General features: G+C 46.3%; 1 protein-coding gene across 3 annotated transcripts in view; it reads right to left on the reverse strand.

Annotated features, from left to right (window-relative positions):
* Positions 1-289: 289 nt before the first annotated feature.
* Positions 290-19,392, reverse strand: part of CNBD2 (cyclic nucleotide binding domain containing 2) — a 49,652-nt gene continuing 30,549 nt past the window's right edge. For 2 of the 3 annotated variants that reach the window (XM_066236641.1, XM_066236642.1), the window contains exons 9-12: positions 11,057-11,234; positions 10,179-10,299; positions 6,810-6,973; positions 290-1,312 (exon numbers count right to left, since the gene is read on the reverse strand). In XM_066236641.1, the coding sequence (XP_066092738.1) occupies positions 994-1,312; positions 6,810-6,973; positions 10,179-10,299; positions 11,057-11,234 (782 nt within the window). In that variant the 3' untranslated portion in view covers positions 290-993. Of the gene's footprint in view, positions 1,313-2,875; positions 3,141-6,809; positions 6,974-10,178; positions 10,300-11,056; positions 11,235-19,392 lie in introns of those variants that run through there. The other variant, XR_010726182.1, reaches the window with a different exon arrangement.

The following is a 19,392-nucleotide window of genomic DNA, read 5'->3' on the forward strand; positions in this document are numbered from 1 at the left end:
TGCCTAACACAATATTTCAAAAACAATTTGAACTAGTTGCTCACACTTAAAAATCAGTAGGAATCTTTTTTTTTTTTTTTTTCATTTTTCTGAAGCTGGAAACAGGGAGAGACAGTCAGACAGACTCCCGCATACGCCCAACCGGGATCCACCCAGCACGCCCACCAGGGGCAACGCTCTGCCCACCAGGGGGCGATGCTCTGCCCATCCTGGGCGTCGCCATGTTGCGACCAGAGCCACTCTAGCGCCTGAGGCAGAGGCCACAGAGCCATCCCCAGCGCCCGGGCCATCCTCGCTCCAATGGAGCCTTGGCTGCGGGAGGGGACGAGAGAGACAGAGAGGAAAGCGCGGCGGAGGGGTGGAGAAGCAAATGGGCGCCTCTCCTGTGTGCCCTGGCCGGGAATCGAACCCGGGTCCTCCGCACGCTAGGCCGACGCTCTACCGCTGAGCCAACCGGCCAGGGCCAGTAGGAATCTTTTTAAACATGGGATTTCTTCATTCCCTTGAAAACAGACCAGCAGTACCGGGCCTGCATTATCCCCGGCATGGCATCATGGACTGGGCCAGAGGGGCAGCTGCCATCTGGGTGGGCACGCGTGTCCCAGTCCCCACCATGCCCTGTCGCTTTCCCAGTCCTTTGGCCGTGCTCCTTTAGATGGATGACTTGTCTGGCCTTGGAAGGCATTTGAGTTCTCAACCCCAGTCTGCTTGCTTTGGTCTGAGCTCCTCGGGGCCTCCCATCCACCTTGTCAGGTAAGACCTTCCCACCATGAGACCATCCGCCTCATGGAGACGAACCCCTCCACACCCAGCCTCCTGACCATTCGCTCACTCAGCCCCACAGGTGTCAAGGGTGACAGTGCCCCAGTTGCTACCCACAAACATCTCTTCAGACCCCCAGCTCAGCCCCCAGCACCCCTCATTCCAAGCCCCACAGCTCCCAAGGTGGTCATTTAGGAAACACAGAGGCCAAACATCCATCCTTTATTGGGTCTAATCAAGGACCCCTGCGTTCTTGTACTGAGGCAGGAGCTCTTGGATTTTATACCGAGGTGCTGTGATAGCTTGGACAACCCTCAATGGGGGGAGGCCCTTCTGGGGTGCCATAAAAATGGGATAATGAGGTTTAGTCTTCTTGTTGAGACTATACATGTCCAGAGTCAGAGACTTGGGGTTGTAGACCCCTTTCCTGCTAGGCCGGACGGGCGTGAGCGGTGAGCGCTGGCGAGGCTTCACCAGCAGCTGCATCAGGTCCTTCCGAAAGACATTCCAGCTGTTCTCCATGAGGAACCTCTGGCACATGGCTTCATCGCTGGAGGCAGGACACAGATGCTGAGGTCCCCGCGCCAGCTCCTCGCTGACCCCCCGTCCCTGGTCTCTCACCACTCTGCAACCCCTCAACACAATGTGCTCTTTCCCTCCTCTGGGCCTTTTCCCAGACTCCTCTCTGCCTCCTTCACCTTCCCACACTTCCTTCCCCTGAGCTGTGCTGTTCTACACAGTGTCCACAGGCCACAGGTGGCTACTGAGCACCTGGAGTGTGGCCAGTCTGAATCAGAGATGTGCTGTGAGTATAAAACATATGCCCAAGTTCAAAGACTTAGAACAGAAAAAGGATGTAGAGTATCTAATTAATCATTGTTATATTGATTACATGTTGAAATGATGATATTTTAGATATACTGAATTTAATAAAATATATTATTAAAATTAATTTCACCCATTTCTTTTTACTTCTTTAATGTGGAAATTTTTAATTATGTATGTTACCATCAGCCATCGGGGAAATGTAAATCAAAGCCACAGTGAGATAGCACACATACCCACTAGGATGGCTATAATTAAAGAGACAGATAATAAGTGTTGATGAGGATGTGAAAATATTGGAACAAGGGTTCCAATATATTACTAATGGGAATGTAAACTGCAGCCACTTTGGAAAACAGTCTGGCAGCTCCTCAAAGGTTAAACAGTTAACTGATGATCCAGGAAGTCTACTCCTACCCAAGAGAAATGGAAACAAATGTCCACACAAACACTTGCACAAGAATGTTCATAGCAGCATCATTCATAATAGCCAAAAAGAAACAGCCCGAATGTCTATCATCTGATGAATCAATAAAGTATGGTATATGTGTGCAATGGAATGTTATTTGAGAATAAAAAGGAATGAAGTATTGACACATGCTGCAACAAGGATGAATCTTGAAAATATTATGGCCCTGTCTGGTTAGCTCAATGATAGAGCATCGGCCTGGCATGTGGAAGTCCCGGGTTTGATTCCTGCTCGAGCACACAGGAGAAGTGACCATCTGTTTCTCTACCCCGCCCCTTCCTCATTCTCTCTCTTTCTCTCTTCTCCTCCTGCAGCCATGGCTCAAGTGGTTCAAGCAAGTTGGCCCCACGTGCTGAGATGGCTCCATGGCCTCGCCTCAGGTGCTGAAATAGCTCGGTTGCCGAGCAACGGAGCAGCAGCCCCAGATGGACAGAGCATCGCCCTGTAGGGCTTGCTGGGTGAATCCCAGTTGGGCACATGCGGGAGTCTGTCTCTCCATCTCCCTGCCTCCCTGCCTTTCACTTAATAATAATTTTTTTTAAAAGGGAGAAAATATGCTAAGGAGCAAGTAACAAAAGACCACATATTATAGGATGCCACTTATATGAACTATCCAGAAAAGGCATAGCTATAAAGACAGAAAGCAGGACTGGTAGCTGCCTTGGACTGGCCTTGGTTCCCTGGCTTTACTCCACCCTTTGCCCTCCTGGCATGAGGGTGGGGACAGTGGAAGAGGGTGGCAGGGGCTCAGCACTCACTGGCGTATTTCCATCTGAGACCACAGGAAGGGAAGGACAGGTTCAATTTCCATCGACTCACCTGTACTCTCACCTAAGGAGGCAAGCCTAATAAATCACGAACAGACGAGAACATCTCCTGGCTACATTATTCGACCAGAACTGAGTCCACTTTGATCCACAGAGATCGACTTAGTAAAAAATCCAGAGGTCAGAGGAGGCTAGAAGTTAGTCCTGTGGTCTCAGGAGTGTGTCAAAGGCAGCTCCCACCAGCTCATGAGAGCGGACTGTGTGCCTTTCAACGCCGTGTCAGTGACATCAGGGTGGCAGCTTGAAACTGGACATGGTAGGAGTGTGCACACCATAGAAATTGGCAAACACTTCAAACCAGGTTACTTCCGACCTCCCAGAGAGTTTGTTGTTAAACATTCACAAGCAGAGCACTAGAAAGTCTTCACTTAAAAATTTCCATTAACTTCCCATTTCTTACATAATAAATAACACCACCATCTAACTCTGACTTAGCACTTACCAAATGCCAAGTACTTTACACTTGTTAATTTAACCCTTATAACCACCCCAATTCACAAATATGGCAACTGGGGCCAGAGGCTAAGGGACTCACCAAACCCTGAGGGGGCAAGCAGGCAATTACAATTTCTTCCTTTTTGTGTGTGTGTGTGTGTGTGTGTGTGTATTTTTCCAAAGTGAGAAGCGGTGCTTGACCAGGATCCACCTGACAAACCCACTAGGGGGCGATGCTCCACTGCCATCGGAGCCATTCTAGTGCCTGAGGTGGAGGCCGTGGAGCCATCCTCAGCGCTCGGGCCAACTCTGCTCCAGTGGAGCCTTGGCTGCGGGAGGGAGAGAGACAGAGAGAAAGCAGAGGGGGAAGAGTGGAGAAGCAGATGGGCGCTTCTCCTGTGTGCCATGGCCGAGAATCAAACCCGGGACTTCCACACGCCGGGCTAACACTCTACTGCTGAGCCAACCAGCCAGGACGGCAATTACAATTTCTTAGGGGATCTTCTCTTTCCAAGTTAAGACAGATAAGACTCCACGTTACCTCCTGATGCTGGTGGTCATGCCAATTTCTAGTCATTTTTCACTAACCAGGGTAGCTCCTCTAGAGGCCTCAGCTTCATGCAGCAGTTTTAGTCCCCTCCTGTGTCACTTGATATGAGTTTCATCTGTCCTTGCAGGCTGTACAATTGCAACCCATGATTCCCTGAAAACCCCTCTTCACTGGGCAATCCCAACACTACATTCCTCTCTGTGCTTTAGTTTTGTAGGGAGGGGAGAGAGGTTTCAGGTTATCTAACCTGTAGCATTCACAAGACAGGTGTCTTGACCAGTGACTCTGTGACCTACAGGCCGTCACGGCCCCTTTCCTGGTCCTCACGGTCCTCAAGGAAAACATGGAGGATTTGAGCTGGGTAACGGCTATGATTTCTGCCTGCTCTAGCAGTCTAGAAAACCATGAGTCCAACAATTAATGAATAAGCCAGAACTCCATCTGTCAGCATTATAGACGACCGCAGCGAAGTGCTGACTGGGCAGCCCAGACATCTGCCACCGCTGAGTCTACGTAAACATTTTTGAATTTCAACTCAACAGACATTAACTGACACCCATCATGTGCCAGGCATTATGCAAGGAGCTAATGTTTCTTAAATCGTTCCTTGGGTAGGTGGCTCTAAATAGCTATTTCCTATATTAGTAATACACGAACCAGAGAACTGTGGCCTCTTTGAGGTACCAGGAACCACCACTGTCTCCCAACTTGCTTTTCTCACAAAACTGCCCCAGTTTGGGCCATACCTACATATTATTCTGTTCTTTAATTTACTAATGATTTTTTTCTTAAATCTACTGAGTTTCTTTCACTTAAATAATTACTTTGGCTTTGTTCTAAGCAACAAAGTCTGTCAGCTCACAGGTTTAGTGAGTGAGTCGTTATTTTCGAATTCACTAGAATACATACATAGTTGTTAAAACTAACACTGTCAGTTGGTATGCCACTTAAACTCATCTTGTAAACACTTCCATGTGTTCCACACTTTAGGAAACACTGCTCTAGTCTCATTTTCTTCTTTTGCAGATTGGAGCCTGAAGCCTAGGGAAGGGAAAACGACTCAGTTAAGGTCACAGAGATCCCATAGCAAATCCCACACGTGTCAGCAAACCAAGTCTGATCGCAGTATCGCCACAAGAGAAGGAAAAGGAGAAAGCCAAGTGTGTAATTCATGATTCCCACTATAAAACTGTGGGTGTGTGCACGATAAATGCACATTCGGCACATATCTATGCAGTAAAAAGAAATACGCACAATGCTAATTGGGACAGCTGGAGGAATGCAAACGATTTTGGTATTTGCCTTTTTTTTTTTTTTTTTTTGGTATTTTTCCGAAGCTGGAAACGGGGAGGCAGTCAGACAGACTCCCGCATGCGCCCGACCGGGATCCACCCGGCACGCCCACCAGGGGGCAATGCTCTGCCCATCTTGGGGCGTCGCTCTGCCGCAATCAGAGCCATTCTACCACCTGAGGCAGAGGCCACAGAGCCATCCTCAGTGCCCGGGCAAACTTTGCTCCAGTGGAGCCTTGGCTGTGGGAGGGGAAGAGAGAGACAGAGAGGAAGGAGAGGGGGAGGGGTGGAGAAGCAGATAGGTGCTTCTCCTGTGTGCCCTGGCCGGGAATCGAACCCGGGACTCCTGCACGCCAGGCCGATGCTCTACCACTGAGCCAACTGGCCAGGGCCGGTATTCACCTTTTTAAACGTTCAGCATTGTCTGGTTTCCTGCAGTGAGTATGCCTGATGCGTTTATTCAGTATTTCCTGAGCACCGACCAGGACCAGGTGCTGCACGGGCGCCAGAGACAAAAGACAGATGAAGCCCAGCCGCTGCCTTTGTGAAGCCATCAATCCAGTGGTGGAGAAAGAGCTGTGCCCACTACACGGCGCTCACAGCCATAACGCAACGTGCGTGGTTTGTGACCGAGCCGCGGCAGGAGCGCGATGCGTAAAGAAAAAGGGGAACTAACCCCAACCAGGGGTGCATCCGGAAAGGTTTTCTGGAGAAGATCGATCTCGAAGAATGCGCAGGAAATTTATCAGAAGAGGAGGGCCAGGAGCAGGGGACGGCATCTCAGGCAGAGGGGCCTGCAGTGGCAAAGGCGGGTACGTGCAGGGCTTGTGAGGCGACCTGCCTGGGCTGCTGGAGTGGGGGTGAGGGGGCAGGAGGCGCCGCAGGGCCGCTGAGGGGTCAGGCTGTGCAGAGCCATGTATGTGGCACTATATTGGACAGGCTCACTGAGGATGTCCCCACCGTGACACAACTTTTACCAAGTCTACCTTTCCTCCTCATTAGAAAAGCAATGCAGACTCATCGCAAAAACAAACATGAGCGGGCCATAGAACTATAACGAGAAAGTCCCTGTTAGTTCTATCTGCCAGAGAGAATGACAGTTACAAATTTGGCAATACCACCGCAATGATCAATTTTGCTATTTCCTCCTAGATTTTTCTCTTGTGTTTTACAAAAGCATAGTCATAGCATCCCCGCAATTTTGTGCCCTGTCTTTTCATTGTCATTTACCTTCCTGCTATTACAGCTGTTAAACCTGTCACTTTACTGTAACAGTTATGTTCTATCAAGGGAATGGACCACAATTTTCTAAACTATCCCCTTAGTGTAACATGTGTGGGTGGTGGTGGTGTTTTTTCTCTCTATTACAAATATGACTGCTTTGAACATCCTAATACATAAAGCTTTCCCCATAACTTAGTTACAGAAAGATAAATTCACAGACGGGCCGCTGCTTCCAAGGGTAGGCACAGTTTTACGGCCCTTGAAATATAATGCTAAAATTATTAACCAAAGGATTGAGCCAATTTATAGTGTAGCGGCCACACCCTTGCCAGCACTAGGTATTGTCATTTTCTTTCTTTTGCTAAAATAATGGGTGAAAATGTATCTGTTTGCTCTGGCGGGAGACACACATACCCAGCACTGACCTGGGGTACTCAACCTTGAATCCGCACAGCTTGTCTTTTACCTCAGTGTCAATCAGCTCACAAAATTTTTCTTTCCTCACCGCTATCAACTCAGCTCCCAGGCTCACGAGGATCAAGGGCCGCGTGTCTTGTTCCTTTTCTGGGAGGAGGATCTGGTGAAGGCCCTAGAGAAGACACATCCCAGAAAGTTTGACCTCAGAGACCACCACGTCTACCTGCAGGCATTCTAGACGGGAAACATGAAGCCCCAAACAGGAAGGGAGTCCAGCGCGGTCATCTGACCAACGATGGGGGCAAGTCCTGGCCTTGTCTCCCTTGGTAAGACTGGAATGGTGACATGTTATCTTCCTTACGAGGCTGTTGAAGGTCCAAACGAGACGGTGTGTGTAGGACATTCTGGGAGACACAGAGCACCTCGCAGCTGTTATACTCCGTGCAGTGGGCAGGAGGCCCTTGCGCAGAAGCCAGAACGGCTGCCCTTTAACCAGCTCCTACTGTCTGTAGGTATATATATTCTGTTACATGCGGAATGGAAACCAAGACAGCATTCTTGAAATGCCTAGGGGCCATCACATGGCAAGGAAACTGAGTTCTTCTGTTTTGTTCTTGGGGGATGGTCTATGCTGCGGGGGCAGGTGGACAGGCAGCTAATTCAAGTTGCAGGAAGCAGAGTTTTACTGAATAAAAGAAAGAGATTGCTAGGAGCTCAAAAATATTCAACCAGCTTGGATCAAAGGCCCTGGTATAGCCCTGGGCTCCCAGACAGTACTGGGCTGACCTTCCTGCCTCCAAAGACACACAGTCAGGCAGAGCAAAAGCATTAAGAGCCCACCACAACCCGGGGGAGAAGGGTGAAGGGCCTGAGGCTGGGGGACCGCAGGAAGAGCTCAGGCCGGGTGCAGCTGCCCAGACTGAGGTGACCACACACAGGGCTCCAGAAGAGGACCACAGAGATCAAGTGCCACTTTTTATATCATATCGAGGGGACATACTATTGACATGACTTATAACCACCGATGTTGGCCCTGACCGCCTGGCTGTGGTCGTGTTTACCAGGCTTCACTGTGGTCGAGGTATTCCCTTTCCCCCGCTCCACATGGTTCTCTTGGGAAGGAAACGACTCTGTGCAGCCCACACCTGAGGAGCAGGGGGCGAGCTGCATCCGCTCCTGTAGGGCAGAGTATCTACAGAAAGCACTTGGAATTCTTCTGTGTGGAGGTTTGTCTCTTCTCTTTTTATTAATTTATTCATTGTTTGAACATCGCATCAGTATGTATTCATTGATGTTTACTTTATAATTTGAGTTATAATCGATGCTAGTTTATTTTCTTTTGCAAATTGTTCAAATTATCCCAACTTTGGCCATTGGGAGCTCTTTTAATTTGCCACTGTGTCCCTTTGATATGACCCCATAAATGTAGTTTCTTCTCCTTACTCGCTGACACTACCAAATACTCTCAGCTCATCTTGAATATTTCCCGCCTGAGTCCTAGAATCAACCATTTCCCAAGGAGCCCTTTGTTTTTGTTCTTTTATGAAGAATGGTATTGGACACAAGAGCTGGGTGCTAGGGTGCTCATTGCTAAAGGGGTGTCATTTCCTTTAGGCCCTGTCAGCTGACAAGGCAAAAGATATAATGTTTATACATATGCTTATAAAATATTTCTATATGTAACCATCTGTATCAAAATTAAGCTAGACATGAGTACATGCTGCTGTCTTCCACTCTAATCCATTACCACAGAGGTCACTGCAGCCCCTGCCCCAGCTGACCTGTCAGTTTCCACCCCATGGTGAGAGGTGAGACCCCTGGCCCTACCGTCCGCCATTCACCTACTCCATCCACCCCTTCCAGTACACAGGGACTGCAGTATCAACTGCTAACCCACACACTGGTGGGAAACAACCTTATCAACTAGAGCAGTGGTCCCCAACCTTTTTTGGGCCACGGACCGGTTTAATGTCAGAAAATATTTTCACGGACCGGCCTTTAGGGTGGGATGGATAAATGCACAAAATAAAATTATGCAACCGGCGTAAAAACTGTGGTATTTTTAAATATAATTGTCGAACTTACGAGATAAGCGTCAAGAGTGAGTCTTAGACGGATGTAACAGAGGGAATCTGGTCATTTTTTAAAAATAAAACATCGTTCAGACTTAAATATAAATAAAACGGAAATAATGTAAGTTATTTATTCTTTCTCTGCGGACCGGTACCAAATGGCCCACGGACCGGAACCGGTCCGCAGCCCAAGGGTTGGGGACCACTGAACTAGAGCACAACGCTCGTGTGCTTTTAGTCTTACAGACTCCAGTATCTCCAGACACTAAGGTCATCGGCACTATCTTCTCTGGCCTCCTTCCCGGAGGTGGTTTCACGCATTTGTAACATTATTAGATTCTCCTGTCATAGTCTGTATTCCTTCCTGGGACGCCCTGACCTCCTCGGTAATTCTTTTCGTTCGTTCGTTTTTACAAGTTGTCTACATTAGGGTTCACCCTCGTGCACTAGAGTTCAGTGGGTTTTGATAAAGGCTTACTGTTTTGACTCCACCGTGACAGTACCGAACAGAGAACGTTACTGTCCTGAAACTCCCCTGTGCTTTACCCACTCACCCTCCCCGAGCTCCGCACCGCTGGCGACCACTGATCACTTCATAATCTCGATAGTTTTGCCTTTTCCAGAATGTCACAGAATTGTAATCATATGATCCGTAAAGAGAGACTATTTCCCATTTATTTAAATCTTCTTTGAATTCTTTCATTATACTTAGTAGTTTTCTGCATATGGATCCTGAACACATTTTTGTTAGATTTACATCTAAGTGTTTCACTTTTTGGTGCTACTGTAAATGGTATTGCATTTTTCATTTCAAATTCCAATGGTTCATGGCCTTATCCTTGCAACTTTGCTATCATCATTTATTAGCTTCACGAGATTTTTGAGTTTGTTTCTTTTCGTTTTTTTAATTGTCTACATAGACAGTCATGTCATCTGCAAACAAAGACAGCTTTATTTCTTCCTCCACGATCAGTATATGTTTTATCTCCTCTCCTTGTCTTAATGCTCTGGCTAGGACTCCCAATGCAATGTTGAATAGGAATGGTGACAGGGGACAGCCTTGCCTTATTCCTAAATTACTCTAAAGCAACTCCCAGATGTCATATGTTATCTGTAAGTATTTGACTTGTATCTCCTAAATATAAAAGCTCCTAAAAATGAGCACAATATGGTAATTTTAGATCATCATATCTAAAAACAATCAATAATGTTCCTTTTGTATCACCACATACAGAGTGGGATGTTTCAAAACCTTTACTGTCATGTTACACAGGACATCGTAAACAAGGCTCTCCGTACACTTACAATGACGTCTCCTTCCTCCATGGTGTGGATCTTCATGTAGGCCCCCACCAAAGCCTCCTTCGGGAGAACGCCATACTTGGTATTGATCATAGGACACTGGAGCACATGAGGATGCCTGGATCTGAAATTGGACAGCTTGTTATAAAGAACTCATTTGTAACACAGCCCGTTCATGAGGCCATAGATAATCAGCTTCAACTCTACTGCATATGGATTTCGTCTCCCCTTTCCCAGAAGTGAGAAAACTCAAAATCAAGTCCTGGGAGGGACTGGGGCAGGAACTGGAGAAGTTTAACAGGGGAGAGATTTGGAAGAGAAGAAGATAGGTGTTAGATATAGTTATCATTATCTCATTTAATTGCTGACTTGCAACAAGCCCGAGACTTAGACACTATTATCTACAGACAAGGAGGCTAAGGCTTACAGAGGTCAAGTTCCCTGCCAAGGGACATGGAGCTAAAATATTAGTGGCCAAGCCAGGATTTGAACCTGGGTTGAACAGACTCCAAAATCCAGGCTCTTACCTACTGCCTCCTTTGGATGGTTAGAATTTTCTGAAGAGGCTTAAGGCTCAGCAACACGCAGAGTGTCAGAGCTGTAAGGTCTGTCCTCTCCTTTTCCTCAAACGGGTGCCCTGAGATAGGAATTACTGGGCCACCTAAAGCGGCCTGAGAGGTGGAGGCAGACCGTGCAGCTCCTGGGGATCACACCTAGGACCTCTCGGGCTGCCTTCCCCACGCACCCCAATCTTTAGGGTTGAACTGCGCCTGCTACCTGCACCCACCTCCCAGCATCCCTGACGTTTGGCCCTGTAAGTTATATATATCATCCTTTTCAACCAGAATCTGAACCCTTCTATCTGCCAAGAGCTAGCGTACTTGATCTTTGGGCCCAAGGTCTTCGGGAGACTATTTTCTGAGGTATTAATCTTCCTACTGGAGCTGGTCCCCTGTTGCTCCCAGGCTTTCTGGAGATGCAGAAGTTTTAGAGAGCTAAAACCCTGTACAGGGTATGACCCGACCTGGAATTCCTTAAATCTCTGCGTAGGAGAAAGCTCTGTAAGAGAAAGCACAGGACAACACATTAGTGGGTCTTGGCATAGCCGAGAACTGTGGCACTGGTGGCTGGAGGTGCGTTATAGTCACCTGCCTGGCAAGTCTGGTGCATGGGGAAATTAAGAAAAATAGAAGGGGAAAAAAACACTGTAGTGTCCACGTACTGCCCCTCTGCGCTGGGCCCTGAGCTACAGCACTGCATCCAGACAAGTGCCACTGGCCTCATTTAAGAGATAAAATGAACAGCGGAGAGGTTGAGTCACCCAGGTAAAGGCAGAAGCTTGAATCTGAATTCAAGTCTATCTGATTCAAAGCTTATGCCTTTTAGCAGATCACATTTATCTGAGCTTTCAAAGGGACTGGGGGTAGAGGTAACAATGAAAGATAAATGAGTGACTAGCCATATAATCTTGAGCAAGTCACAGAATCTCTTGGATAACTAAGAATTATAGATACAGTGGTACCTTGAGATGACCAACATACAAATTTTTTAAGATATGAGCTGTGACTCGGTCCTTATTTTTCTTTGAGATCCAAGCGAAATTCTGAGATACGAGTTGTGATTTGGGAAGCTGCCACTAGTTGGCGCGTTGGCACACGGGCCCAGTATCAGCAGCACAACACCAGCATCTCCTTCTTTCTCACGTGTTACCCACAGAATCAAGTCAAATCTTGTGCGCTATACTCGTTCTTGCATCATTTTGGCATTTTTTACTAACTTTTTTGTGTGCTATCATGGGGCCAAAGAAAGTGAGTGTAGAGGACAGTGGTGAGAAGAAAAAGAGAATGATGTCTATAGAAGTAAAGCAAGAACTAATAGAAAAACATGAGCGTGGCATACGAGTGATTGAACTGACAAGGCTGTATGACTGCAATGCATCTACAATTTGTACCATCCTTAACAAAAGGATGCCATCAAAAGTGCGAATCCAGAGAAAGGAACTACAATTCTGTCCCAATTAAGGACAAATATCCATGAAGAAATGAAGAAGTTTCTGCTGGTGTGGGTGAAAGAGAAAGAGCTGGCAGGAGATACAGTGACAGAGACTGTAATATGCGAAAAGGCACGTATTATTTATGGCACTTGAAGAAGAAAGAACTGTCAACCTCAAAAGAGGCAGCAGAAGATACGTTTAAAGCAAGTCACGGCTGGTTTGAAAATTTCAAGAAGAGATCTGGCATCCACTTGGTAGTGAGGCATGGTGATGCTGCAAGTGCTGACGTTAAGGCAGCTGAGGAGTACATCGCATGTTTTGCTGCGCTTATTGCAAAGAAGGCTACATCCCCCAACAAGTGTTCAACTGTGACGAAACAGGATTGTTTTGGGAAAAAATGCCCCGGAGGCAGAGAAGAAGCTGCCAGGCCATAAACCCATGAAGGAATGTCTGACCCTTGCATTGTATGCAAATGCTAGCGGTGACTGTAAAGTAAAGCCACTGCTAGTGTATCATTCCAAGAATCTTTGAGCCTTTAAGACTCATAAGATACTTAAAGAAAAACTGCAGGTTATGTGGTGCATCAATCGTAGGGCATGGGTTACGCGGCAGTTTTTATTGAGCAAGTAAATCTCGTCTTCAGCCTGCAGTGAAGAAATATCTTCAAGAAAATAAACTCCCGATGAAAGCATTACTAATCCTTGAAAATGCTCCAGCCCACCTACCTGGTCTTAAAGATGACATTCTCGATGAGTTCAAATTCATGGACCTATACCTATATCTCCCATCCAACACAACTTCAATCTTGCAACCTATGGATTAGCAGATCATTTCCAACTTTAAAAAGCTTTACACCAAATACTTGTACCAATGCTGCTTTGAGGTGACTGAGAAGACAAATCTAACCCTTCGAGAGTTTTGGAAAGATCACTACAACATCGTGATATGTTTATGCATTATTGACTTGGCATGGCAAGAGGTTACAAGAAGAACCTTGAACTCGGCATGAAAAAAATTATGGCCTGATGTTGTTGCAGACAGGGACTTTGAAGGATTCGAACCAGAGACCGAGACTGAGGTAGAAGCGTTGGAGGAGATTGAGTCCCTCGGAAAGTCAATGGGTCTGAAGGTAGATGAGGGTGACGTAAACGAGCTCATCAAGGAACATGAGGAGGAACTCTCAACTGAGGAGTTGAAGGAGCTACAGATGATGCAACATACAGAACTTCTGCAAGAGATTAGTAGTGAGGAGGAGGCAGAGTCGGAGGAAGTGATTTCTACAAGTGAAATTAGAGACATGCTGGCAATGTGGGAGAAGCTTTCAAGTTTCATTGAAAATAAACACCCAGAAAAAGTTTCAACTGGTCGTGCTTAGCACTTTTTAATGACACTTGTTTGTCACATTTCCATAACATTTTAAAAGGCAGGCAAAAGCAAACCTCTTTGGATAGATTTCTATTCACAAGTCCTGCAAGTGAAAGTGCCGAAAGTGCAGCCAAAAAGGCAAAAACAGGTGATGATTAAATGAAAAACACATAATGTTAAACTTACGTTAAGTTTAAAGTTAAGAAAGTTCATTCTTTTACAATTAAGTTTTTGTGGTTTCATTTTAAGTAAAGAAAGTGCAGTTTTAGTTTTGTTTAAAGCAGGGGTCCCCAAACTTTTTACACAGGGGGCCAGTTCACTGTCCCTCAGACCGTTGAAGGGCCAGATTATAAAAAACCCTGAACAAATCCCTATGCACACTGCACATAACTTAAAGTAAAAAAACAAAACGGGAACAAATACAATATTTAAAATAAAGAACAAGTAAATTTAATCAACAAACTGACCAGTATTTCAATGGGAACTATAGGCCTGCTTTTGGCTAATGAGATGGTCAATGTCCGGTTCCATATTTGTCACTGCTAGCCGTACAAGTGATATGACGTGCTTCCGGGGCTGTGACGCATGCATCCCGCGTCATCGGAAGTAGTACTATACGTGAGCAATGCTACGCTTTGCGGTGCCACCACATACAGTACTCCAGCATACATGCATCCTGTGCTCCTCTCACTGACCACCAATGAAAGAGGTGCCCCTTCGGGAAGTGCAGCGGGGCCCGGATAAATGGCCTCAGGGGGCCGCATGCGGCCCGTGGGCCATAGTTTGGGGACCCCTGGTTTAAAGCAGGGGTAGTCAACCTTTTTATACCTACCGCCCACTTTTGTATCTCTGTTAGTAGTAAAATTTTCTAACCACCCACCGGTTCCACAGTAATGGTGATTTATAAAGTAGGGAAGTAACTTTGCTTTGTAAAATTTATAAAGCAGAGTTACAGCAAGTTAAAACATATAATAATAATTACTTACCAAATACTTTATGTTGGATTTTCGCTAAGTTTGGCAGAATAAATCTTTATAAAACAACTTACTAAAGTGAAATCTATCTTTTTATTTATACTTTGGTTACTCCGCTACTGCCCACCATGAAAGCTGGAATGTCCACTAGTGGGCAGTAGGGATCAAGTTGACTACCCTGATTTCTACCAGGTTTAAAGTAAAGAAAATGCAGTTTTAGTTTACATTTAGTGTTAAGAAAGTGCAGTTTTAGTTTACATGTCTACAGTGCCTGCATCCCTTCCTTCTTCCCTCCTCCTCCACCATTCACCTCCGTTACCCGCACTCGTCTGTCTCCAAGGTAAGAATAAAGTACTAAATAACAGTTTTTTCTTTTATTTCATGTTTTGTTATGCATTGGTAAAGTATACATGTGTGTTTCTTAATTGAAAACGTCTTTTTTCATAATTTAGGATGGTTTGGGGATGTTTCACAGGGCTGGAACAAATTAAATCTATTTCAGTTATTTTAAATGGGAGAAATTTGTTTGATATACGAGTTGACTGACTTACGAGCTCGGTTACAGAATGAATTAAACTTGTATCTCAAGGTACCATTGTAAAAGCATGTTTTATGCACCACGCACAGTGCCCAACACATAATAAGACTTATTAACAAGTTCTCCAAGAGAATACTACTCAGGAATAAAAAGGGAGTAAACCAACTACTCAAAAACACTATATTGAGTGAAAGGAGCCAGGTGCAAAATAGTTCATACGGTAAGATTCCATTTACATAAACCCTAGGAAAGACCAATGTAACCTACATGGATAGAAAACAGATTGCTGGTTGCCTAGGACCAGGGTGAAGGGTAGGGATTGACTGGGAACAAGTCAAACTTTTGGGGGTGATGGATAGATCCTTTCACTTGATTCTGGTGGTTACAAGAGATACACGTTTCTCAACATTCACTGAACTACACATTTTAAATATGGGTTGTTGTTTTTTATTTACAGAGACAGAGAGAGAGTCAGAGAGAAGAACAGACAGATAGGAAGAGAGAGAGATGAGAAGCATCAATTCTTCATTGCAGCACCTTAGTTGTTCATTGATTGCTTTCTCATATGTGTCTTGACTGGGAGGCTACAGCAGAGCCCCTTGCTCAAGCCAGTGACCTTGGGCTCAAGCCAGCGACCTTTAGGCTCAAGCCAGCGACCTTTGGGCTCAAGCCAGCGACCTTTAGGCTCAAGCCAGCGACCTTTGGGCTCAAGCCAGTGACCTTTAGGATCAAGACAGCGACCTTTGGGCTCAAGCCAGCGACCATGGGGTCATGTCTATGGTCCCAAGCTCAAGCCAGAGACCCTGTGCTCAAGCTGGTGAGCCCACGCTTAAGTCAGATGAGCCCATGCTCAATCCGGCAACCTCAGGGTTTTGAACCTAGGTCCTCTGTGTCCCAGTCCAATAATCTATCCACTGTGCCATCGCCTGGTTAGGCTTAAATGTGTACATTTTATTGTATGAAAACTAAACCTCAATAATGATGATTTTAAAAATAGATCTCCAAGTGTCCCAATCAACTATTAAAGTTAATGTTAAAAGAAATAAGTCCAAACTGTACAAGGAGGGCCTGAATTAATAGAATACATATAAAAAGGCCTGAGTATAACCTCTTTGGAAGTTATTTTGGCAATATCTATCAATATTTTATTTTTTGAAGATTTTATTAATTGATTTTAGAGAAAGGAGAGAGAGAGTAAGAGGAGGGGAAGGCATGGGAAGCATCAACTTATAGTAGTTGCTTCTCAAATGTGCCTTGATCGGGCAAGCCCGGGGTATCAAGCTGGCGACCTCAGCATTCCAGGTGGACACTTTATCCACTGTACTCCCACAGGTCAGCCCTCTATCAATATTTTAAATGTGCATAGCCAGTATACACTGGACCAATGCCTTGATTCACTGTTCTAAGAATTTATCCTATATGTTTCCTTGTACAAGTATGCAAAGATAAACACACCAGGAAATTCACCACAGTAGGGTAAAAGTGAAAAATTGGAAGTAGCCCTGGCTGGTTGGCTCAGCGGTAGAGCGTCAGCCTAGCGTGCGGAGGACCCGGGTTCGATTCCCGGCCAGGGCACACAGGAGAAGCGCCCATTTGCTTCTCCACCCCTCCGCCGCGCTTTCCTCTCTGTCTCTCTCGTCCCCTCCCGCAGCCAAGGCTCCATTGGAGCAAAGATGGCCCGGGCGCTGGGGATGGCTCTGTGGCCTCTGCCTCAGGCGCTAGAGTTGCTCTGGTCGCAACATGGCGACGCCCAGGATGGGCAGAGCATCGCCCCCTGGTGGGCAGAGCTTCGCCCCTGGTGGGCGTGCCGGGTGGATCCCGGTCGGGCGCATGCGGGAGTCTGTCTGACTGTCTCTCCCTGTTTCCAGCTTCAGAAAAATGAAAAAAAATAAAAATAAAAATAAAATTTAAAAAAAAAAAAAAAAAAAAAAAAATTGGAAGTAACCCAATATATCTATAAAAGGTAACTGATTAACTGTTATATAGCCACACAACAGAATAAAACTCATCTATTAAGAAACATAGATCTAGCCTGACCAGGCGGTGGCGCAGTAGATAGAGCGCCAAACTGGGATGCAGAGGACCCAGGTTCGAGACCCCAAGGTTGCCAGCTTGAGAGCGGGCTCATCTAGTTTGAGCAAAAAGCTCACCGGCTTGGACCCAAGGTCGCTGGCTCCAGCAAGGGGTTACTCGGTCTGCTGAAGGCCCACGGTCAAGGCACATATGAGAAAGCAATCAATGAACAACTAAGAAGTCGCAACGCGCAACGAGAAACTAATGATTGATGCTTCTCATCTCTCTCCGTTCCTGTCTGTCTGTCCCTGTCTATCTCTGCCTCTGTAAAAAAAAAAAAAAGAAAGAAAGAAAGAAAGAAAGAAAGAAAGAAAGAAAGAAAGAAACATAGATCTAGGCCTGGCTGGTTGGCTCAGTGGTAGAGCATCAGTCCAGCGTGTGGAAGTCCCAGGTTCAATTCCCGGCCAGGGCACATAGGAGAGGTGCCCATCTGCTTCTCTATCCTTCCCCCCTCTCCTTTTTCTCTATCTCTCTCTTCCCCTCCCATAGCCAAGGCTCCACTGGAATAAAGTTGGCCCAGGCGCTGAGGATGGCTCCGTGGCCTCTGCCTCAGGTGCTAGAATGGCTAGGGTTGCAAAGGAGCAATGGCCAGATGGGCAGAACATCGCCCCCTGGTGGATATGCTGGGTGGATCCCGGTTGGGCACATGCGGGAGGCTGTGTCTCTGCCTCCGTGCTTCTCACTTAAGAAAAATACAAAAAAAGAAAAAGAAACATAGATCTAGGCTTCTGATTCCAGCCAAATGGACTAACAGAGACTAGGTTTATTCTACCATGTGAACTACTAAAACATCAAGCTAAACATATGAAGAAATGGTTTTCAAGATATTGGCCATCTGGCCATGGTCTTGAAAGACAGAAAACAAAGGGGTGCCCCAGCTTACTGCCTGGACATTTTCTGGGACATGGTGCAGGGCAGGGAAACCCAAGTGATCTCTCTGAGTTGATGAGACACAACTGCAACCCTGGGGAGGACAAAGCAGCTAGAGTTCACGGGCCGAGTCCCAGGGAGGAGAGAGCTGCCAAAGAGAGAACTCTGAAGATCTCCAGAGGTCCCTCCTTCAGTCTCAGCTGAGCCCTGAACAGCATTCATATCATGTTAGGGAACCAACAGCTGTGGGCAGCCTCTAAGATTGCCCGCCCCAGTCCCCACACTGCCCGGGATCCACACGTTGTGTAATATACTCCCCGTAAGTGAGGGTTGCACTTGATTCTAGCAAACGAAATATAGCAAGTGATGGGGTGTCACTTTGGATTGGGTTTGAAAGAGTGAAGCTTCTGCCTCAGGCTCACTCTGTGTTGCTCTCTCTCTCTCTCACTCCTAGGAAGCCAGCTGCCACGTCACAAAATAGCTCTGCAGAGACATTCGGGAGGTGAGGGGCTAATAGCCATGTAAGTGAGCTTGGAAGTGGCTCCCTCCCAGCTGAGGTTGCAGATGAGACCACAACCCTGGCAGGCAGCTGCAACCTTAGCAGAGAACTTGAGTCAAAGGCACCCGGCTAAGCCATGCTCCAATTTCTGACCCACAGAAACGGAGGAAAGGAGACTCTGACACATGCCACAACATAGATGAAACTTGAGGGCATTATACAGAGTAGATAAGCCAGTCACAAAAAGACAAATACTGTACGATTCCACTTACATGAGGTACTTAGAGCAGTCAAATTCATAGACACAGAATGTGGAATGGTAGTTGCCAGGGGCTGGGGAAAGAGGAAATGAGAGCTGCTGTTTAATGGGTACAGTGTTTTAGTTTTACAAGATGAAAAGGATTATGAAAATGGATGGTGGTGATAGTTGCACAACATTATGAATGTATTTAATACCACTGAACTGAATGCTTAAAATGGTTAAGATAGTACATTTTGTTATGTGTATTTTGCTTCAATAAAATAAATGGAGGAAGGGGAATTCACAGAATACTGCTTTTTCTCTGGTGAACTAGTAGTGAAAAAAAGGAAAGCCTGACCAGGCAGTGGCGCAGTGGATAGAGCATTGAACTGGCATGTGGAGGACCCAGGTTCAAGATCCCGAGGTCACCAGCTTGAGTGCGGGCTCATCTGGCTTGAGCAAAAAGCTCACCAGCTTGGACCCAAGATCGCTGGCTTGAGCAAGGGATTACTCGGTCTGCTGAAGGCCCATGGTCAAGGCACATATGAGAAAGCAATCAATGAACAACTAAGGTGTCGCAAGGAAAAACTGATGATTGATGCTTCGCATCTTGCTCCATTCCTGTCTGTCCCTATCCCTCTCTCTGATTCTCTCTCTGTCTCTG

The sequence above is a fragment of the Saccopteryx bilineata genome, chromosome 6 (assembly GCF_036850765.1).
Source record: "Saccopteryx bilineata isolate mSacBil1 chromosome 6, mSacBil1_pri_phased_curated, whole genome shotgun sequence".
Lineage (NCBI taxonomy): Eukaryota > Metazoa > Chordata > Mammalia > Chiroptera > Emballonuridae > Saccopteryx > Saccopteryx bilineata.